This window comes from Cyprinus carpio, chromosome A19 (genome assembly GCF_018340385.1).
Source record: "Cyprinus carpio isolate SPL01 chromosome A19, ASM1834038v1, whole genome shotgun sequence".
Lineage (NCBI taxonomy): Eukaryota > Metazoa > Chordata > Actinopteri > Cypriniformes > Cyprinidae > Cyprinus > Cyprinus carpio.
In genome coordinates, this window is record NC_056590.1 from 11,253,705 (window position 1) to 11,277,574 (window position 23,870).

At 41.3% G+C, this 23,870-nt stretch overlaps 1 protein-coding gene across 3 annotated transcripts in view; it reads left to right on the forward strand.

The window, feature by feature from the left end:
• The first annotated feature begins 205 nt into the window (after positions 1-205).
• Positions 206-23,870, forward strand: part of LOC109112394 (histone-lysine N-methyltransferase ASH1L-like) — a 30,880-nt gene continuing 7,215 nt past the window's right edge. The window contains exons 1-17 of one of the 3 annotated variants that reach the window (XM_042776373.1): positions 206-365; positions 1,214-1,313; positions 5,925-6,714; positions 7,421-11,795; positions 13,776-14,499; positions 18,170-18,343; positions 18,435-18,529; positions 18,890-18,963; positions 19,399-19,444; positions 19,660-19,768; positions 19,863-20,069; positions 20,991-21,137; positions 22,276-22,384; positions 22,769-22,918; positions 23,024-23,094; positions 23,326-23,489; positions 23,580-23,732. In XM_042776373.1, the coding sequence (XP_042632307.1) occupies positions 6,139-6,714; positions 7,421-11,795; positions 13,776-14,499; positions 18,170-18,343; positions 18,435-18,529; positions 18,890-18,963; positions 19,399-19,444; positions 19,660-19,768; positions 19,863-20,069; positions 20,991-21,137; positions 22,276-22,384; positions 22,769-22,918; positions 23,024-23,094; positions 23,326-23,489; positions 23,580-23,732 (7,174 nt within the window). In that variant the 5' untranslated portion in view covers positions 206-365; positions 1,214-1,313; positions 5,925-6,138. Of the gene's footprint in view, positions 366-390; positions 893-1,213; positions 1,314-5,924; positions 6,715-7,420; positions 11,796-13,775; positions 14,500-18,169; positions 18,344-18,434; positions 18,530-18,889; positions 18,964-19,398; positions 19,445-19,659; positions 19,769-19,862; positions 20,070-20,990; positions 21,138-22,275; positions 22,385-22,768; positions 22,919-23,023; positions 23,095-23,325; positions 23,490-23,579; positions 23,733-23,870 lie in introns of those variants that run through there. The other 2 variants (XM_042776374.1, XM_042776375.1) reach the window with 2 other exon arrangements.

Genomic DNA, 23,870 nt, shown 5'->3' on the forward strand with positions numbered 1-23,870 from the left:
ATTAATGATGAATGATGTTAAAATGAATTTCATGCACAAATCACACCTAATACAAAACCAGCAACGACGTGAGTGTCACACCTCTCACGTAAAATAACACGACTGTCTCCTTCGGTAAGTAATCCGTGGCACTTTCCACACTTCATACTCTCCATATTTCACCCCCTCCCTTCTCCCCGCCCCCTCCCCTCCTCTCCCTCCCCCTCCCGCTCTGACTGTGAGAATGCCCGTGCTGTACTGACAGAAACGATACGGGCTTAGCAGACATGGAGGCCCGATTAACGAGAGAGGCCCATTCCGACGCGTCTGAGCTCGACTAACGCGGATCCGGAGAGGGATTCGGGCGACACATCGGATAATCACGGGTAACGAGCACCGCGCAGAAGACGAGGGAGAGGGCGAAGAATTTGAGGGAGAGATCCATTTCGGGTCCTCTGTTGATTCAACGCAGCAGCCGCCATTTTGTTGTCAGTGTTTTTAATAACCCGTGCAGGGCTCATCCCGAAGAGCGACAGATTTTTGTATTCCGCTTCTTTTGGTCCTTTCGAGGATGTTTTTACGCCGTTGCTGGATTTTAATTGACGGCCCGGGCGAGAAGGGAACACTTTACTAATGTGCTCCCCGCCAACAGCGGCTGCTTCGTTACATTACTAACGTTAGTCGTGTGAACGCATCGCGGGGTTAGTTAGCCATTCCTGCAAACGTGCCTGACAGGGTTTAGTAGTACGATCTACATGTGTCAGCTCACTCGTTTGGGGGGTAGTAAACAACACAGAGAGGTGAATTGAATGACTGTTGACGTTGTTGTGTACGCGGGGTTATAGCCGCGATGTTGGGCAAAGCCAACTTACCTTTGCTCACAGACATCCTTCAAAATTTCAATGGCAGCAAGGTATTTTGACATCCAGTTGTAGCAACAGTCTCAGTCCAATAACTTGCTATTATCGTTTCATATAGTCTAGTTTTTGGCACACCGTTCTAATTTAAGATTCAGCTCAAGATATGCTCTTTGCTAGCGAGCTATGCTAGCTATATTAGGATCATAAACCGCGACTAGTGCACCTCACGTTAACGTACATAAACATCGTTACAGCTCATTTTTGCGGAATACACACTAGACGAATATTTTGTTATGCCATGCATTGGTTGGAATGTTCTTCCTTGAAATGTGACCGTTTCCCCCCCTTTCCCTTTTTTTTTTTGGGCACATCAGCGATTTCAAGATAAATATCCGAGAGACCATGCTGTTGCGTAGGAAGGGAGGATTTTGATCGCAAATTATGTGAACGCCGTTCTGGACCGCCGCTATTAAGGTGAGCAACTTGTTAATTAATTATGCATTTAGGCTGTAAATGTGCTTTGGTGTTTTAAACGAGCTGATTGGTTTACTAGGACATCTGTCAAAACACAAGTGAAGAAAATGCAGTGTTTTGATGCTCTAAATAGCGCAAAAGCTTTGTTTGTTGTCCCAAGTAACGTACGTAAGTTAATGGTATTTAGGAATTGTCGCGGTATTCACTCACGAGGCGTTTTGGCCACTGAATTATATTTGTTCGTTTCATAGAAAACAACCTTCAGTAGTACGTTACCTGCGAGTAGATCATCCTCAGTTAACCTCGGGCACAATAGGGTTCGTTGCACGTGCAAATTGCGCGCGCCTTTGCTTGGTTATATTTTTCCCATTGGAGCAGATGTCTTTGAGGAGTGTAGAAAGTGGTGTCTGAAGCCTTTGAGCCACCTTTGACCTCTGACACCGCTGTCAAGGAAACCAGAACTAAGCTTCCCGCCGGCTGAGTGCTGTTTGAGTGGATAGGCGTGATTTCAGGCATTTAGTTTGTGGTCGGAAAAGATTTAGCCAAGACGCATTGTGTTTGAAATATGAGTGCAGATTAATAGCAGATCTCAGTGCTTAGCCTGTGTTTGACGGTTTAGTTTCGTTTTGTGATTCTTTCTGATGGCATCTGATGCTGAGTTGCGAGCTGTATGTTAGAGAAATGAATCATTGGGAGGCTTACAGTGGCACCAAAATATTGAGAAATTAAACTAAGTTGTATTTATTTTTTGTGACTGAGAATATGCTCAATATTTAAATATATTGTTCTAAATAAAGACAGAAATTATGTAGACACTTTCTGGTTGTCTAACGTTAGTGGAACATGTTTGTGGTTGATGTGATGAACTACACTAAAAAAAAATCACTTTGAGATCAGTTGGTTAAAAGTAATGACAAAAATGTCTTGAAAGAATTGAAGGTAACTTTCTAGGAAAAGGTCTAGACATCATTTGTTTGACAAACTGATGGATAGAACTTAGTGGACCATCGATAAAACCATGAACCATTATTTTATCACTCAGTGTACATCACAATATGGAAGAAAAGAAACTGCAAACTTAGGCTACGTCTACATTAATCCGGATACATTTGAAAACTGCGTTTTTGTTTTAAAACGCTCTCCGTTCACACTAGCGTTTTCAGGCGTTTTCCAAAAGTGTCTCATCCACACAGAAACATCAGAAAAAGTTAAATTCTCTTTCTGCGCATGCGTAAAGGCTCAAAAAAGCTCACTGCAGATTATACACATGGAACAGACATGAAACGTTTTCATGCAGTTTTTCTGACATGATTATTTTATTTACGAAAAGAACTCACCATTCACTGACGCGTCCAGGTCGCACACACTCACGATTGTACGTCTGATCTACAACGCAACTCGCGATCGCGAGTAAATTTGCTTTCATCTTTGCAGGACTGTGATATGAAGAGTGTACAAAGTAACACATCTGCAATAGTGTGAAAGTGCATAGCACATAACGTGCACAATACCAGTATAAACACGGATATCTATCGGTATAATATGCGTCACATGACTAAACTTGGATCATCGTTTTCAAAAGCCTCCGTTTTCACAGTCCACACTACAACGTGAAAACTGCGTTTTCAAATTTATCCACTTTGGAGAGCGTTTTTAAAAAGCTCAGTTAACTGCGTTTTAAGTGTTTTCTAAGTGTGTTAAGATGGATGTTAAGGATTTTAAAAGGTTCTTTTTTAATTGAAAAAGTTTTAGTGTGGGTGTGGACCTAGGCTATGTTTCATTGCAGCTTTAATATGATGTGATCTTGTAGCTTAAATGCTAGTTTTGAAGAAACAGACAAACTATAACTAGGCTCCATCCAAAAGGAAGAGAGGTAAATGAGAGGAGACTGTAATTGTCTGCTGTAAGTCCTCTACACCATATTTTTAATAGTTTTTAGATGTAGTTAGCCATTGCTGTTTCTCTTCTTGCCATCTAGTCACCCTCAGGCCCACTAAATCTAAACTACAACTCAGCTCTCACTGTCTCCCAATTTGTCCTGCAGTGTGTTTTGGCTGGCTGGAGGTTGTGGCTTTCATTGCTCGTAGAAGAAACGCGGGCACGTAATTTCATAGCAGCAGAAACACTGTCTAAATACACAGCGTTAGCATATTATATACCCATGCTGCCAAAACAAGCATAGATTAAAGAGTTGTGAATGACAGGTGCTGAAGGAGCGTGGATGGAGGAGGAAGCAGAAGAATCACTAACTTGAGAGTTTCATTTTTGTTTGTTGATAAATTGACTTCTGATGCTTCTGATAATGAATCTGGTCACACTTTAGTGTAGTGTTCATGTTTCCATGTACTTAATGTATGTAAATAACAAAAAGTAATGGTTCACATTGTTGTTAGAATAGTAATTAATTATAGCATGGTGTAATATGTGTAACACGATCACTGTAAAATAAAATCATTTTTGATTGGTTGCTTTGTTTTCTTTATTCTGTTCCTGTAGCTCAACTGGTAGAGTATGATGCTTGCAAAGCCAAGAGTATGGGTTCGAATCCCATTGCTTCAGATAGGCTACATAAATGTAAACGTGTTGGATTTTTGCAACGACAGCTTGCTGCAATTGTTTTGTCCAGCTTTCCCTCAAGACTTTTCTCTAAGCCATTTTACTATACAAGGTAGCATTTATTTTTGGCATCTTCTCTGCAAAGAGAGGAGGGATGAAAGAGAGAATAACACAGTAACGAGAAGCGGAGTACGACCCAGAGTGCTGAGGAAATAGGGGAATGATTGTCACTAAGGGAGGGACGGACCAGGGAAAAAAGATGGAGGGAGGGAGCGCTGGGGAAATGTGTTTTCGATTAGCAGGAGCACAACGACTCTAGTTTGACCGCTTTACTGTTAGATTTCCAAGTGAGTGTTAGAGGGAGACTGAATGAGTGAGAGGACGGAGAGAGTGACAGAACGGGGTGAAAGGGTAGGTTGGGCAAAGAACAAGAGAGGTGTGATTTTTGGATGGCCGTGTGTGAAATGGGAAAGGGCGAATGGAAGAGAAAGGGCGTGTTTAAGTGAGATGGGGTAAGTAATTGTAGTAAACATTGAGAAGTTGGAGTAGAGGGAAGGAAGGCAGGGCTCCAAGTTCTGGAACGCAGTTTATAGTTGTGGTGATTTCACAGAAAACTACTTTCTCAATATAAAATACCACCACTAATGAAACAACACTCCGTAAAATGGCTCTTGGAGCTTTTTCTCGTTCCGAGTGCTAAACGGCCGTAACCGTTCATGTAGCGTTCCAATGACTTCTTAATAGGCATTCTTGTGTAATCTTTAAACCTTGGCTCTCAGCAGGGCATAAAGAAACTGTCCAGTTCTGTCGCTCTTCCCTCTCTTTTTCCTTTTCTTTCCCAGTCTTTCATTCAGTCTGCACTTTTCTGACTGGCAGTCATAAAAAGGGCTCGAAAAGGTGACTGGATCCTCTGTCTCCCAGAGGTCCCTTTATGCTGAGGTCACTGATCGGACTCGCCTCTCAATGACTTAACCCTCAGAAAGCACCTGTGCTCGGCGCAGTACTAACTTACTCAGTGGCCTTTTGTTTTGGTGGTGTGCAAGGGGCATAAGGTTACTTTTGTCAAGCCCCCAGTACTTTGTTGTGCATTCCAAAAAAAAAAAGTTTATGTTCTCTGTCTTTTATAATCCAAGTAAGTTTATAAAAAGTCTCTTACAAAGGATTGGAAAAAGGGATTGTTAATTGTTTGTGAACTTTACTGCTTAGAATTTCCCATTACCATTTAAAAATAATAGATTCTGATCCTCCTGTCCAATTATTTATAGTTATGTGAGTATTATAAGGCTGGTTCACACAAAAATGAATATTCTTAAATTATTTCATAGTCTTATGACTTGTTGCGTTTTGTGGCACATGATGTAATGTTTTGCAAAAAAAGGTACCATAAAAGTATCTGATACGCCTTCTTGAAATGAAACATTAAGTGTTTACAAGTACAACAAAACTGTCAGAAATCGGCTCGTAAAAACATAACACAAGAAATCCTTATCTCCAGTTTTGATGAAAAACAGATACCTTGGCACATTGAATTAATCTACTGGTTAAAGTGCTGAGTCCAATCAAACAGATGGGCAAAAATCTGTTTTTTGTCAAACTGTTTATGACTTTCATCTGGTAAAATGTGTTTACAGGATCTTATATGTTGTCAGTTTATTAAGCATTATTCATGTAAAATTGTGAATGTGATCATATTCGTTTATCGATCTGAAGCAGAAAAAATCATCAAAAGCCACTTAATTAAAATACAAATATTACTGAATTGTGTTTTAGAAAGTAATTTTATTTGAATTCGGTTTTCTGTCTGGTCACATAGGGTATCATTCAGAACTATCCACTATCCAGAACAATCACAAGACCCTGTAGAATTTGGATTTTAGTGACTAGCCTTTCTATGTCCTTAGTTGGATCATTCAAAGTCGTTTTTGTGGTGGTAGTGATCCATGTTTGCAAAGTCGTTCTGTGTTAATAATTAAATTAAAGGTTAAGGCTGTCTCAGAAGTGTGGCTAATTTGTCTTTTGGTCGTAACACCCCCTCTCTTGTTTTTATCTCCTCAGTTTGAAGGTGAGAAGGCTGGGCACTTGGGAAGGGACGACATTGCTTCAACCCAACAAGGATTTGTTTCCAACCTCTGCTTTTCCCCCTTCCCCTTCCCCTCCATTCCACTTCCTTCTTCCTACCTGACATCTGCACAGTTCTTCAGTACCTACCTATACCTGCGAGTGAGAACATCCTGTCCCACTCAAGCCCCCCTTGTTCCCTAAATCACCAATGGATCAGAGGACACAGGGGGGGCCCTCTACACCGCCCCCGCTCCCTGTCAGTGTCCCTCCAGCAGAACGTGAGAATGAGGGAGTAGGAGGAAAGAAGGACGATGAAGAGGAAAAGAAAAAACGAGAAAAACCAAGAGATGGGGCACAAAGTGAAACTTGTGCTGCTGAAAGTGGGACTAGTGACCAACAGCAGCAACCTGCACAGTTCTCGGTCAAAGAAACAAGTTACTCTGAGGGAAATGTCAAGCTCAAGATAGGCCTACAGGCCAAGCGCATGAAGAAGCCTCCTAAGATACTGGAGAACTATGTGTGTCGTCCAGCCTTCCGAGCCACTGTAAGGCATAGTGGAGGACGAGGCGGAGGACGTGTTAATCGTGGGGCCGGAGCCAGTGATGGGAGCAACCACACTTCTAGCCCAAGTTGTGGAAAAGAAGGAGAGAAAAGCCCCTCTGTCAACCGAGGAGCATCTCTATCATCAAGTGTTCCTGCTGCTGCATCTCCCTCACCTTCTCTCCCTTCTCCTGTTTCCACCAGCCCAGTAACTCCTGTGAATGGAAGTGCTCCAGCAAAAAAGGTAAGGTTGTTTAACTTCTCACGCAGCATTACTTAAATAAGACATTGTACATAAAGAAAGAGGCTAGCTGAAATCACATAACAAGGATACCAACAGTGACATGATTGAAAGGGCAGGACAAACTCAAATATCCTTCTCACTCCACTTTCCTTTCACTAAGCTAATGTGGTTTCATCAGATAAACAAGCTTTGCAAACCTTGCCACATTTTCTTTCTCACTCTTTTCTCTTTTGATAATGTAAACACTTAAACACTCTTTTTCTTTTCCACATTTCTCTGTTGTAAATATGCTTTTCTGTCTGATTCAGAGTATTCAGTTGTTCAGTCTTTTTTTTTTTTCTCCAGAGTCTTTGCCTTAATTCTATGTCATAATGTCTTGTAACACTGTTTCTCTTTACTCTCCCCTCCTGTATTTCACACGCGTTCCCTTTTTCCTCCCATCTCTCTCTAAAGTCCTTCTGCTGTTTTATTGATTTGGAGGCAATAAAAACAAATAATGATCCAAAATTCAATCAATAAAGAGGAACTGTAGTGGCATACACATGTTGCCAAACATAAAATTAGATTATTTTGGTAATAACTAGGAAAAAACCAGCACAGTTAATAATGCATCATTATTTCTTTGTGTTCCATGATTTTTTTATATTACACTGAATTAAATATATGTACAATTATTTTAATTGTTTTCTTCTTTATATGCGTATAGGCGCCTCCAAAACTTGCCTGTAAGTCAGAGGGAAAGGCTGTTGTAAAATCCGTTGCTTCTACAGAGAGACCCCTTAATCTTCATCGCCCCATGACGGAAAGCAAATCAACCTCCTCTGGAAAGAAAAACCACCTTCCTCAAACCAACTCTGCTCCTACACCATCGTCACCGACAATGCCCCCAGCTACCACATTGCAACAGGACCCCAAAGCAGATGGGATCTTAAAAACTCCTCAATACAATTTTACTGAGGGGCAGAAGGAACAAGACAGGGGAATTTCTGCCTGGGGTACTCCTACAGTAACTGAGAAGCTTGCTCAGCTCATAGCTACATGTCCGCCGTCAAAGTGCCCTAAGCCAAAAGCCCGAAAGGTGTCACCAGCTCCAGCACACAGTAGCTCGCCTCCCTTAATTTCTAATCTGCAACGCCCTGAACGGGCTATGGCCAATAGGAACACCTATTCCAGGGCGGTGCACCTTGCCCCACCACCACCGGTTTCACGGCCCCCAGGTCGCCCGTATGGGTCCAAAAATAAAGACAGTATTCTGGAGAAATTTTCTGGCACCTCTAGAAAAGAGGAATCAGATGGACTTTCAAAAGGGGTCACCAGTAGCAACAGCAGCACAACCACAACCACCACTAGTACTGCACTGTCTCAAAACAGTAGTCGCTTGACGACATCCACAAATGATAGCACTGACAACAGTACCACCAATGGAATGAAATCTCAATCTCGTCTTGGGCTTTGCCCATCTCATTCTTCCTCCACGGCTTCTCTTTCATCACCACCACCATCTTCTTCTTCATCCTCCTCCTTAGAAAGAATAGGAAGTACAGGCGGTCACATATGTTTGCCAGGCTCACTAGCCTCACGGCCTAGAGCAAGCCCCTCCCAAATAGAGGAGTTTACTGAGAAAGACCAAGAGCGTGACCGAGACAAAGACACAGACAGTCCCAGAGATTTAAGTAAGGGCTCTACTCCAGCTATGCCAGGGAAGCAAGATGCTAAAGAAAGGTGTTCTTTGTCAGCTCCTCGAAGTGAGAGGGGTAAGAGCTCAAGTCCAGTCAAATGTAGTCCAAATCAGGAAAGTCGTGTTAGTGGGGTACCAAGTCCTGCTGAGTCCACCAAATGCACTATTTCACCTTCATACCCTTCTGGTGCCAGCAGGAGCCCACCACAACTATGTGACGACACTGGGGCTCTATCTCCTGCATCACCAGTTGAGCAGGATTCAAAGCCTCTTAAGAAGCGGCGAGGACGACGGCCTCGCTGGACGAAGGCAGTGAGTCGCACCCACAAGATTTCACATGAGGCTGCTTCTAACCATCAGAAACCAATGCCATCAGGGCTTTCCTCCTCATACCCTACTTGGCAACCTGTGGAACAGACTCCTTTTGGTAATCGGATGTCCCCTGTTGCTTCAGAATATTTTGATTCTTCACCCAAGAAGAGGGGACGGCCCAAGACCAAAATGCCTCGGTTAGATGCACCAGCACGTGGCCGCACCCCAAACAAACTGGCACCCTCAAAAGTCTTCTCCAGTATGCTCAAATCTAAAGAAGAGCAGGATCCCCCTGTTTTGCACCCTGAAGTGGACTTTAATCCACCTAAACCCATGCAAAGAAAGCGTGGACGTCCCAAACGCTCACCGCCAACCCTTCCACAAGAAACCCAGCCCCCAACACTTGCTCCTGAGTCAGGGGATGCTTCAGTAGGTGAAAAACCTTTTCGTAATAAGGGCAATGGGCAGCTCATTATGAAGACAATTATAGGCAAAATTAATAAGATGAAGACAGTAAAACGGAAAAGGCTCCTCAGTCAAATACTGCTTGGGCCGAAACCAGGAACTGAGCAGGAAAGCTCGAGAAGCAGTGGAGTGCCAGGGGCTGCGGCTGCTACAAAACCACGGTCTCTATCATCAATTGCTGCTACATTTGGGGGCAAATTAGGACCCCAGATCAACGTTAGCAAAAAGGGGACAATATATATGGGTAAAAGGAGGGGTCGTAAGCCAAAAACATCAGCTAATCCCTCCCCAGGTGCCCCCACACCCCCTCCTGAACCTTTCTTGTCACCAAACATTTCGTCCCCACACCATCATCACCAGTCACAGGCCTTACAAAACCAGCAACACCACTTGCCTCCATCTGAGGTGTTCCCTTCGCCTTCACTCTCGCAGTCAAGTGGAGGCCAGAGTCCCATTAGTGATGCTAGCTTTGTTGAGCCTGGCTCAGTGCATTTCTCATCCCACCCACACTGCAGCCATTCCCATCAGGGCCACCACTCATTTTCCTTTCCTCCACCTACTTTTTCAGCCCCCTCTGCTCGCACTGTAGCAAGCTCCTCATCATCCACCGCAAACCCATCTCAAAAGAAATCATCTTGCCGGGGTTACCACCATCACCACCACCACTACCGGCAGCACTACCATTATCGAAAATTTTCTCCTCCAAGGCCACTATTGCCCACGTCTCCTGCTCCTCTTAATGAGCTGAAGGAGGCCACACCTTCCCCAGTAAGTGAATCACACAGCGAAGAGACCGTACCCAGTGACAGTGGCATTGGGACAGACAACAACAGCACCTCAGACCGAGGGGAAAAGGCTGGTAGTGCAAGTGGCTTAGCTAGTGTAGGGGTCTCACAAGGTATGACAAGTGGACTCTTAATGCCTGGTGTCGTAGGTCCAGCCATGGGAGCTGGAATGGGGCTTTCTTCGAGAGGTAGAAGGAGGCACTCATCTTCAGTTCTCTTGGAACGTCCCTCACCTACACCCTCCCCACTTGGAGCGAGGGCATCACCTGATACAAGAAGACCACACCCAGCTGCCCCATCTCCTGCTTTGGTTGGACATAAAGAGAAGCACAAGCATAAGTGCAAACGTCGTGGACATGGTTGCCCTAGCTATGACAAACTAAAAAGGCAAAAGCGAAAACGCAAGAAGAAGTACCTGCAGCTGCGGTCACGTCGACAAGACCCAGACTTCTTGGCTGATTTGGATGAGATCTGTGTGCAGCTGAGCGATGTACGAATTGGTCATCGCACACCAACACTTCGTTTGGGTAGCAGTTTGGGTCTGGGTGCTGGGGCAGCAGGCCCAGGCCGTGGGTCTGCCTTGGGAAGTGCCAGAGCCAGCAGCAGCCTTGGAGGTGGAACCAATCCACCACCCCATCATTATCTACATAGAGATCTCTTGCCCACCATCTTCAGAATCAATTTTAGTGGATATTATTCACCCCACCCAGCCTACCCATGTGATTCACTTCATTATGTCCGTAAGCCAGATCTTAAAAAGAAAAGAGGGCGACCACCTAAGCTCCGAGAATCTATATCAGAAGTACCTTTTGTACCTGGGTTAGGCTTTCCCCTCTCCAGTGGAGGTTTCTATCACCCCTCTTATGGTGTTCCATACTCTTCTACTCCACTGGGACTTGGCTACTACCGTGGTTATACCCCAGCAAGTGCCCTGTACCCCCACTCCCATCACCAGGCTCCTCACTCTGGCCCATCCCACCATGTTCATTCTCCTTCTTTTCCTCCACCTCCGCCCCCTTCTTATGTACATCATCATCACCCCTCCCACTTGCTTCTTAACCCTTCCAAATTTCATAAGAAGAAACATAAGCTGCTTAGGCAGGAGTATCTAGGTGGTGGTCGTTCATCAGTACTCTATCCTGCAATGTCGTCTGAGCTGTCATTTGGCTGGCATCACAAACACAAGCATAGGCACAAGCACCGTGATCGCTGTGGGGAAGAGGAGGGTGATGATGTTGGTGGAGTTGTAGGTAACATTGGAGGCAGAAGTGGAGGAGGTGAGGGGTTGGGGGTTGGAAGAGGGGAGCGAGGTAGTGTAGAGTCCCTGCAGCGTTGCCGGTTCGGGCGAGATGGCTCTGCTGACTCCAATGCTAACAAACAGACAGCTTCTGCCAACTCCCCTTCCTCTTCCTCCTCATCTTCTGCAGAACGGTACAAGCGAAAAGAAGCTTCTATGTCTTGTCTTGGGCCTTCGCGACTGTCTTTGGGCAGCGTGAGCCGGGGACATCATCCTGTTGACTCCTGGTTCAGGATGGGAAGTTCTGATACTGATTACTCCAAACTCTCTAGAAACCAGTCCCTTTCTTGCTCTGGTGCATTCTCTGAAGGACATGTGCAAAATACAGTGGAGTGCTCAGAGAGTGATGAAGAAGATCCTGCTTCCCCCATTGAGGAGGCAGAGACCAGCCACCACACCAACTTGTTTACATCTGCACTATCTCGAACCTCCCTCAAAGGGAGTCGTAGCAAAAAAGGTGGAACATCAGAGAGCACCAGTCTTTCACGGTTGGATCAGACGGTGAGAAGAGATCGTTCCAAATCTGCAGAGAGAAGAGAGATGGGTAAGTGAGAAATCTTTCAAACAAATGCTGATGTTGTGAAGCATATTGCACTTTCAATACTTTTGTGCTATGATTATGGTTTATATTACAACTATGCTCAGGTCAGGAATGTCCTTGCATTTTTTTTTTTACATGTTGGTGTCGTCAAATCTGGGCTTGAGCCTCCTGAGGTGACCCAAGTTTAGATTGACATTGTGAAAGTTGCAGAATTAATGCAGTGAAATGTAGTCATTCTTCAAATATAGCTTTACCTCGGCGTCCTCCATAATTCTGTGCTAAAATTTTATTGGATCACACTTGCCTCAGTACATCCCACAAATTTCTGATTCGATTCAAGTACTTTCTGTTAGTGTTCTGTAATGTCTATAAGGGCCAGGCCATCACATCAAAAACATTTTGCATAGTCTGTTTAAAGCCGTTGATACAAGACTGGTTGAAGTTGCAGCTTGTGGTTAAAGGTTCTACAATACATACTACCTAGTCTACTACCTAATGGGTAGTTACAGCAGCTGTGGGATTCCAAATAGACTAAATGTGACCCTGGACCACAAAACCAGTCTTAAGTCGCTGGGGTATATTTGTAGCAATAGCCAAAAATACATTGTATGGGTCAAAATTATTGATTTTTCTTTTATGCCAAAAATCATTTGGATATTAAGTAAAGATCATGTTCCATTAAGGTATGTTGTATATTTCCCACTGTAACTATATTAAAACTTCATTTTTGATGAGTAATATGTATTGCTAAGAACTTCATTTGGACAACTTTAAAGGCAATTTCTCAATATTTTTTTTTTTTTTTTTTTGCACCCTCAGATTCCAGATTATAAAATAGTTGTATCTCGGCCACATATCGCCCTATCCTAACAAAACATACATCAATGGAAAGCTTATTTATGCAGCTTTCAGATGATATATACATCTCAATTTTGAAAAATTGACCCTTATGACTGGTTTTGTGGTCCGAGGTCACAAATGTGACCGAGGGTCCCTAGTAAGATGAAAGTGTAGAATGTAATCCAAGATTAGAGCTCAGGACATGAGGTCATCCAACGGTCATTGACTGCACCATTAATTCACTGTAGCAACGAGAGCAATAAACTGATGAGAGTAAAAGAGGAGGAAAAAGTGCTGGAGGAAAATGGGACAGATTAAAAAAAAAACAAGAATAAGACTAAGGCTGTGAATATAGGTGTGACTGGAAGGAAGTTGATGAATTGATGCACATATGTAGTGGTGCTTGCTAAGGCAGTCATTAATATGTGATTTGAGCAAAGCGTTAACCATAAGTATTAAACCCCGACAGAATAGTGGGGGGGAAAACAATGAAATAGAAAGATGTGGAAGGATGGGTTTGACTGATGGAAAGATAAGATGAATAGAACATAATAGACTAGACTGTGTTGAAAAGTGAGTTAGACTGAGAGTAAGTTAATTAAAGGGATGATGGAGGATAGAGGGAACACAGTTAATGAGGCCTTGTGCACATGAATACATGTAGCTGCTTTTTTGCTGAATCTGTGAGACAGTTATTTTCAGCTACATCAGAATTTGGCTTTTAGGATAATCCAGTTTATCTCCACAATTCCCCATTGTTATTTACCTGCTAATAAATGTGCTTTATAGAAAGATGATCTAACCATGAAATTGAGAATTTAGCTTAGTCAGTGGCAGGCTGCTGTTATTCGTAAAGAATGCTACTCAGTGCCCAAAAAGGCCAGTCAGTAATACTTGCTGCAAACAGTCCTTTGGTATAGACTGGCTTTTATATTGTTTTATTTTATTTTAGCAATTGTTTTAATAATAATTGTCTCTTTTGACTATAAGTTTTTGCATTTTGGTAATTTTGACTGCTTGATTTCTTGACACGTGGGGGACATTGGGTGATGGGGCGACTTCTGTTAATTGTTATTTTCATTTGTTTAATTTTTGTGAATATGTTTTCAGCCACTCAACCCAGCTTTTGTTTTAATATCACAGGAAATGTGTCTGGCACGCAGAACCGAGTTGGCCAGTCCATTGTTCCTGAGGTTTCTGAGGGTCCCCATCATCGGCACCACCATCACCACCACCCTCCTCTTTCCCTCTCACACTCTGCCTCTTGCCTTTCTCACTGCGCTCTTGACCAGCCTGGAAGCACCGCAGCTCTCCGGCCCTCCAGCCGTCAGGCTAGTCCCTCCACATACTCCTCCCAGCCTGCATGCTGCCGTGACTCCCCCCCTTCACATCACTCCCATCGGCCCCCTCCCAAAAATAACCTGCACCATGTAAACAAGATCCTCCGTGCAAAGAAGCTCCAGAGGCAAGCACGCACAGGAAACAACGTGGTGAAAAAACGAGGTCCAGGCCGTCCCCGCAAACACCCTCTGCCCTCGCCTCCCCCGTCGCCCCCACCACAGACATTTGAACAGGAGAACCACCCTTTACCTGAAAGGCACAGAGGAAGTGTTCTGTGGGGGGGAGACACCGTGGTTGACGTCATTGAGTCTGTAATACAGAGTCAGCGCAGAAAGGGACGCAAGAGAAAACGCTGGGAAAGGGAGACAGAAGGAGGTGATGAAGAAGAGGAACCGGAGGAGGAGAAAGAGGTGGAGGAAGAAGAAGAACGACCAGCTGCTAGAGAGGAGGAGGATGTGATGGCGAGAGCTAGAATAGAAGGAGGAAGGGGATGGTCGACGCAGGAGGACATGCACTGTTTTCGCAGGTATGTGTTACAAAATATGCAACTGTTCAAAATTTTCAGTAAGATATTTTTTCTTTTTGGAAGAAATTAATACTTTTATTCAGCAAGGATGCGTTAAATTGATCATACGTGAAAGACATTTATGTTACAAAAAGGTTTCAAATAAATTCTGTTCTTATTTTTTTTTTATTCATCAAAGAATATAAAAAAAAAGAATCCTGGTTTAAACAAAAAATATTAACTCTTTCCCCACCAAATAGAATTTTCCGGGTATCCGTGTTTTAGGTGGTATACGGTAAGGAAGGCCCTTGCGCATGTTCTGAAAGAGTGTGGGACTTTTGGATCAAAGAAACAAGCATAGACAGCGATTGGCACAAACTGGAAGGAGTAACAAAATGTAGGTCAAAATATCAGATAGAAAAACACAGAGGAATACCGCTAATGTATTGATGGACTCTAAGTCCAATCACTCATTATTTGATCATCCTGAATCTGATTGGGATGAAGTAGTCAATGAGGGAGATGCACATGCTATCACAGAAAGTTCTAGTCACAGACATGCTGCAGATAGATCTCTAATCTCTCAATCTGGACGAAGACAAAATCCACCCGTGTGTCTAAGAGTGGACAGTGACAATTCAGTCTGTGACACTTCAAAAAGTGAGTGGATGCATTCAAGCTCAAGGTCTCATTCGCCGTTCCCAGGTGCCAGAGCGGATACAGGTAAGACAAGACAAGATGGCTGAGAATGTGTTCTGTCTTTTGTGCACATTTACCACACTGTTGGATAATACTAAAACGTGTTATTATTATTATTATTATATATAATTTAAATTATTATATGTGTATATATATAATAATATTTGTATGTTTGTGTTTGAGTGTGCATGCATTTATGTGTGTGCATATATATATATATATATATATATATATATATATATATATATATATATATATATATATATATATATATATATATATATATATATATATATATATATATATATATATATATACACATACATGAGTGAGTGTGTAATAGCCAAAAAGTGTTTCTATTTGTGCACATTTACAACACTGTTGGATAATACTAAAAATATATATATATATATATATATATATATATATATATATATATATATATATATATATATATATATATATATATATATATATATATATATAAACTAGTATTTTTATGGATAAATTTGTGTGTATATATACATATGTGAGCATGTAATGTTGGATAATACTAAATATATGTACTATAATATTTGTGTATGAATGTGCATACATTTATGTGTGTGGCTGTGCGCATAAATACACACATAAATGTGTAATGGCCAAATTGTTTCTCTTTTATGTGTATTTATATGTATATGTGTGTGTATCTGTGTCTGTTTATTGAAAATAATTCCAATTATTCCTATAATTATTTCCAGGTAGAACACAGTGAGGCAGAGGTCAGATGCGGCAAGTACATCAACATGGTGCTGCTGGTGACCAAACAAGGGCCACTGTGAACCATCCAGTTGAAGATGCTGAACCTGGCGAACCTGAGTGGCATTAAATGAACTGGCAGCTAAAAAAAAACCTTCCCTTCACTGAGAATCCTGGGCCTGTTGGCGATGCTGCTCTTGAGTCAGAACAACCTGTAGACTTTGAGTTGTTAATTTTTGATGTACTGATGTACTGATACCTGTATGTAGATCAGTGTATTCGAGCTATGGATGATACTTCACAACATGCTAGAAGCCATGCATGGAAGCCTGTTAAAGTTTCAGAAATGAAAACCTTCCTGGGGCACTTTTTTCTCACTGGTATCATTCATAAGCCTGAACTTGAATATGTACTGGTCTACAGATGACATGTTAGCTACCCCCTACTTCAACAAGGTCATGCCTTGCAACAGGTTTGAAATCATATGGAGATTTCATCTTCACTTCAGTGAAATACAGCAAGGCCCTGTCTTTTATCACCTTGTCCAAATTCTGCGAAATGTATTGGCCCAACTCAAATATTTGCATAGATGAGGGGATGCTTCTGTGGCGTGGGCGCCTAGCTTTCAGGGTGTACAATCCCCAGAAACCCATCAAAATTGGAATAAAATCCTACATCTTGTGCGATTTCGATACAGGATACTGTTTTTACATGAAGCCCTATTGTGGAGAAAGCGCTGCACTGGAAGACACGGTTGTCTCTTTTCTTGATTACCTAGTAGGTCTTGGCTACAGATTGTTTATGGATAACTTTTAAAACTCTGTACCACTTTGTGAGCGCCTGCTTGATATGAAAACCCATGTCTGTGGTACAATTAGGAAAAACAGGTGAACCACCAGTCAATCAAGATTTTCGAAAATGTGATGGTCTTGGTGTAGCGAGACAAGCAACCAGTGAAAATGGTTACAACATTCCATCAGAACAACATGCAACGTGTTGAGGTATGGCAGAGAAGCCACCAAGAAAAAGTTGCAAAGCAAAAACCAGCATGCATTGTGGAATACAATAATGCAATAAATGGAGTTGGACTAGACCAAAACATTGTGTACTACCCTTTTGTCAGGAATTCACACAAGTGGGCGAAGAAATTTGTCACCTATCTGTTTCAGATCAGTTTGTTCAATGCTTTTGTCATTTACAAAGTGAAAAACACACGTTAAGTGTGACACTCTCCTCATTCATCCAGAGTGTTATAATAATCATGGACCAGCCAAGAGTTTGCTGGTGGTGGGGAAGAAAATGATGTTCCTCCAGCTGAAAACACTCCCAAGAGCAACACATAACACTGACCCAAGAAACAGGCGGCATGTCAGTTTTGCTGTTCATGAACTTGTTCCAATCCTGCCCATTGCCAAAAAGCAACACCCAACCAGAGGATGCAGAGTTTGTGTACTTAAGGGGTACGTACGGAAGGAGACCTCGTTCTTCTGCGAAAGTTGTGCCGTCCCCTTATATCCTGGAAAATGTTACTCTGTGTACCACTCAAAAGCAACTTACAGAGCCTAAATTTGATTTATTTTACATTTATTTCTAATTTTTATTTGTTTTTGAAGGAAATGACATCTGAATGTATTCTGCTTCAAAATGCACTCCTTCCTCAGCTTTTTGTTCAGAATGTTGTATTTTTGACAAAACCAACCTATGTTCAAGTGGTGATTTAAAAAAAGAACAAATGAATCTTAAATAAAATGTTTTCTTTTGTTTAAAAGCAGAGGCTTGGATCTTTATTTTGATATGTAGTATGTTCATATATTCATAGAAGAAAAATATTCTGCAAGTGACTGGCAACTTTTTTTTTTTTTTAAACACTGGCGGGGAAAGAGTTAAGTAGTACAACTGTTTTCAATATTGATAAGTTAATTGAGCACCAAATCAGCATATTAGAATAATTTCTGAAGGATCATGTGACATTAAAGACCAGAGTGATGGCTGCTGAAAATTCAGCCCTTTTAAAAATGAACAGAAGTAAAGTGCATTTGAAATATTTTAAAAGTTATGTTGAATTGTAATCATATTTGCCAGTATTAGTGTTTTTAATGTATTTTTGATCAAATAAGCTATTTTACCGGTTCTAAATAAGTGACCTCTTTCAAAAACATTTTTAAAAGTGCTCTTACCAACCCCAATTTAATGCTGACTTAAATGACACAAAACTCTTAATCTTGTAATAAATTAATGCTTTTCTTTGCAGTGCACAGGAGGGAAAACCTGATGGCCAGTCCTCCCCTGAGCGCACAGGCCCTACTTCCCTGGAACAAGCCCCAAACCCATCTGTGACCAGTCAACGGGAGAAGAGAGTTGCTAGACCACCCAAAAAGAAGTTTCAAAAGGCGGGGCTTTACTCTGATGTGTACAAGACTGACGAGTAAGGATGAACACACTCATCAAGCCAGTCTTATCATCTAACTTTCATATACCAGGAAAATAAACGTAACCTCTCTCCATTTCCTCATCAGTCCTCGCAGTCAGCTGCTACAGTTGAAGAAGGAGAAGTTGGAATACACTCCAGGTGAACTTGAGTATGGCCTTTTTCCTGCCCCCATTCATGTTGGTGAGTTTTTCCATTTATGCTTAGCTTGCCGTTGTGACCTAATAGTCTGCAGATTTTGACATGCATCAGTTAATTTAGCACTGTATCTAATTGCAGTTTGATTTAGGAATCATTTTTCAACATAACAGTTTTAAAGAGCTATTATTTCAATGAGGAAGCTTGTGGACTTGCCAGTATACAGCTTTCATTGTCATTCCTAACTAGTTCATTATGTATGGCCCCATGGGCAATCAGGCTGATTAGTTATGGTTTATGAGTTATGAGGTGATTAGTTGATTCAATATTGGAATGGTGCAGCCTCAAGTGAAAGGACAAAGAGATTGAATTAAGAACTGCAATTTGTCTTCTGTGTTTGTCCAGGGAAATACTTGAGACAGAAACGCATTGATTTCCAGCTGCCTTATGACATCCTGTGGCTTTGGAAACATGATCAGGTAGCTCCTTAAAACCACATCTTTCCCTGAGTTGACAGCTGCATTTGTCATTTATGTTTTTTGCTACAAAATCATTTTATTAATCAGTATTGTGGTGATGGTTTCCAATAAACATCCTTAAAACAAGATACATATCTACTTGTAGGATATGTAGTTTATAATCTTTATTATTTTATTATTCTTTATTATTAAGTTTTCAGAGAATATATTTTTCATTAAGTTCATGTTTATTTCCTCATTGGCAAATGTCTTTTCCCTTGTTGTAAGCATAAATCTAAAAAAGGTTTATGCTTCTTTATTATGGCTAACATAAATCAATGTAGTTCAGGATATAATTTCTGAAAACAAGTTTTATCTAAAATGATTTTTTGCAGTGTAATGCCTGATTCTCAGCAAAAATCGTTCTACTAAATGACTCACCTTTGTTTTTTGTAGCTCTACAAGAGACCTGATGTGCCTCTCTACAAGAAGATCAGATCCAGTAAGGAGATTTTCATTAGTTTTCATCACTACCCATAAGCTCAACAGCTTTGTAGAGCAGAACATATTTGTGTTTCCATAAAGATACTGATTTGACAGGACTGAGAGTTCTTGATTTCTTCATTACTATCCTGCTCTCGTTTTTGCACGCTTTGTGTTTTGCGTGCATATGTTTGTGGATGTTTAAGACTAATGCATTAATATTTTCCCTCTTAGATGTCTATGTGGATGTGAAGCCTCTTTCTGGCTATGAAGCCACTACCTGTAACTGCAGGCCACCTGAAGAACACAGAGAGAAGGGCTGTCAGGATGACTGTCTAAACAGGTAAGAGGCTTACACCTTCTCTTTTGCTTACCTATTAGTGCAGCTGTAGTTCATTAAGTGGATCCCACTGGTTTCTAATCTCTGTCTGTCTCAGGATGATCTTCGCTGAGTGCTCTCCAAGTACATGTCCGTGTGGCGATCAGTGTGATAACCAGCGTATCCAGAGGCATGAGTGGGTGCATTCCCTCGAACGCTTCCGGGCTGAAGGGAAGGGCTGGGGGATCCGCACCAAGCAGTCCCTACGTGCCGGCCAATTCATCATCGAGTATTTGGGAGAGGTGGTCAGCGAACAGGGGTTCAGGTTAGCCACATTTTGGCCTTAAACAAAACGAGACACAGACTTCAATTAGTTAAAACATGCAACAGTTTGGTTAATTCCATTATGTGAAGCTCAGATGATATGTATAAACCTTTTTGGGAAGGAACTGTTTTTTTTTCTTTCTCAGTTTTTATGTAATGTTGGTTATTTTATATGTGTGTGTGTGTGTGTGTGTACATATATATATATATATATATATATATATATATATATATATATATATATATATATATATATATATATATATATATATATATATATACTGCCACAAAGTCCAAAGCAAAATCACAATGACAAAATCACAAATCATCAGAACATATGTTATTTTTAATACAGCTAGGAGGAAATAAAATATCTTAAAAATTACATGTAATAAAAAAAAAAAAAAATGCTACTATTTTTTAATGGTGTTGATTTAAAACTATGCACAAAATTGCACAAAAATAGAAGCATTTAAAACATTCTAACTAAGAATGTGAGGGTAGCAACCACAGTGCATTATTAAAAGTATAGTTTGCTATTAATTTACTCGTCCTCAGGCCATCCATGATGTAGCCAACTTTTTTCTGGCATTAGAACAGTAAAGAAGATTTTTAGCTGAAACCGTGGCCCTTGGTGATTCATAAAATGCAAGTCAGCAGCTGCCCGTCTTTGAGAATTGAAAAAAGCATATCATGGGACACAGAATTAATACCTGTGGCTCTTGATGATATATTGTGGTGTTATGAAGCAAAGCGATTGGTCTGTGCAAGAAAATGAACATTATTTACAGCATTATTACATGCAATCCATAGCCTCAGACAATGAGAAATCGCATTCTTTTTTGTGAACTGGTTCTTTCAGACAGTTTTTTTTTATAAATTTTGAAGAATATTCCTTTCAGCAAGTCTGTTTTGTATTTAGGACTCGCATGATGGAGCAGTACTTCTCCAACAGTGGCCACTACTGTCTGAATCTGGACAGCGGCATGTTCATCGACAGCTACCACATGGGCAACGAGGCTCGCTTTATCAACCACAGCTGCGAGCCCAACTGTGAGATGCAGAAATGGTGAGTAAAACAAAACCGCTGATGAGTCACTGAAGAAGTACGGTAAAAAAATTCCATCAGCTTCTGATGATCTGAAACAGAAAGGTCAATTTTAACGATGAGTCACTGGGGACGTGGACGACCACAAGTACTGAGACAGCAATGACTTTATCCTTTAGAAATTGCTGAATTATGAGCAAGCCGTGGGCATGTTGACCAAACTAAAGAGGAAGAGGTCACTGCTGTTGAAACTGTTGTTTCATAAATTAGTTTAATTAGTCAGAATCTAAAAGATTATATATCAGCAAGGAGATCGTTAACTCAAGATCCAGGTCAGTGACCAACATCTGCTTGGTACCGTGACGTTGAGTGTTGGTGTTCACACACAGTCCACAGAAAAATGTAATCTCCTCCATCTCTTGCTGTGTCTACGTTTTTCTCTTTCATGCACACATACACACACACTAAAAACAGTGCTTGTAGGCTGGATGGTGGAAGATCATCCGTCTTGTCACAGAAGAGCGATTATCTGTAGCTTGTTTTTTAGGGTGGGGGACACAGCTGTGCTGCCCAGTAGTTAGCGGTTAGAGCGCACACACACCCACATCTGTGCCAAAATGACCTCATTCTACCTTATTGCATAATGTACAACTCAGCCTAGTTGTTCAGTATCAAGCCCAGAATGCTTGATGTTGCTTGAGTTAATTTGCTTTCAAGGTTCAACATTCATAAGCAGTGCAGCTACAATATATTAAAGCAGTAAGACACACAAGACTTCTACCGTGGTTATACTACTGTTCAACAGTTTGGGGTCAGTAAGATTTTTTTTCTTTGGAAAGAAATGTATAGTTTTATTCAGTAAATTGATCAAAAGTGACCATAAAATGTTTAAAATACATTGATGCAAAAATTATATTTCAAGAAAACACTATTTCACAGCATTACTGGTTTAAAAAAAACGTAATGACCGTTTCTTTTGAATTGTAAAAATATAAAAATATTAATATTGTAATTATATTGTATATTACTATTGTAAATAATAATATAAAAGCTTTTTAATTTCTGTGCACATGGCTTGTACAATCAGATTATTAGAGCTGCGACAATCTGTATTATTGCTTTAGAAACTTGACTAAGCTTGAGTCTGTCTTTCTCTCAGGTCAGTGAATGGAGTCTACCGTATTGGTCTGTTTGCTTTGAAAGACATCAACAGCGGAACAGAACTGACATATGACTACAACTTCCACTCCTTCAACACGGAAGAACAGGTATGTTGGAAGAGTTGTGATCACCCGTATCCTGCATGTCTGGAACGTGCCTGTCTGATGCATGTACATACACGTGCACAGTGTGTTTATATGCAGCTGTGTTTTGTAGCGGATGCTTGTACTTCATTCGTCCGGATCAGCAGTGTTGATACAATCTCTCATACCCACTTAATAATTTCAGGGTTCGGATTCCAAAATTTTTTATTTTTGTAAGCATTTATTTATTTATTATGTATTATTACATTTCTATTGACCTTCTTTTTTTTTTTGCATTTAAGCATCAGGTCTTTCATTTGTGTTTGTTGATGATTGAACTTCTAGTAGATGTTTAACATTTTCCTGTTGCTTGCCAAATGATGTTTCTCTGCTCTTGTTGCTATGCAGCAAGTCTGCAAGTGTGGCTCAGAGGGTTGCCGTGGCATCATTGGCGGCAAGAGCCAGCGAATCAATGGGCTGCCTGGAAAGGGGGGCGGAGCCCGGAGGCTGGGGAGACTGAAAGAGAAACGCAAGTCCAAACACTCACTGAAGAAACGGGTATGACAGTTCATTCAATAATGATACACTACTATTGGCTACAGTTGCTACTAGTACAACATTTTCCTAATGCAAAACCATTTTTATTTCTGTTTGACCTTTAAGGAGGAAGAATCCAGTGACAGCAGCAAGTTTTACCAGCACCTTTTAATGAAGCCTATGTCAAACAGAGAGAGGTAGGATGCCATCACACACTTTTTATTTTCTAGGCGGCTGGTTTTAAAGGGTCATATTTGACAAGCTATGCAAGTCTAATTAAAAGTCAAGGATGTTTTTGTACCAAAAACAGTCATCATTTCAGTTTACATTTGGCACATTGAATTAAACGGTGTGACTTTATATGAAATTGACCTCTAATATAATAGACTAATCTCTCATACTCAAGACTGATTTCTTGTTTAATTAAGAAACTTCGTGCTGAAACATCGAGTTTTCCTGCTGCGGAATTGGGAGAAGATGCGGGAGAAACAGGAACTTCTGAAGCGAGAGGGAGAGAGAGAGCGAGACAGGGATCTTTCTCTTTACACCCGCTGGGGAGGAGTCATCCGCGATGATGGCAACATCAAGTCAGGTGTGTGTGGACGTGCGCAAGTTTCTCACTATTCCGCTTGGAGTCTTCAGGTCAGTGTTGCATGATTAGCATTGCGCTGCTTTTTTCCAGATGTATTTCTGACTCAGTTCTCAGCGCTGCAGACGTCACGCTCTGTGCGCACACGCAGACTTGCAGCAGCCGAGGAGAACATGGAAGTTACACGCACTGCACGCCTGGCACACATCTTCAAGGAGATTTGTGACATGATCACAAGCTACAAGGGTAAACAGATGCTAATTCATTCACACAAACACCATCATACTCACATCCATAAAAACCTGCAGTTTTTGCTATTGATTGTATTGTTGATATTTTTTGCTGTTGATTGTATTGTATTGGTCGCTTCAAGAGCTGCATAAT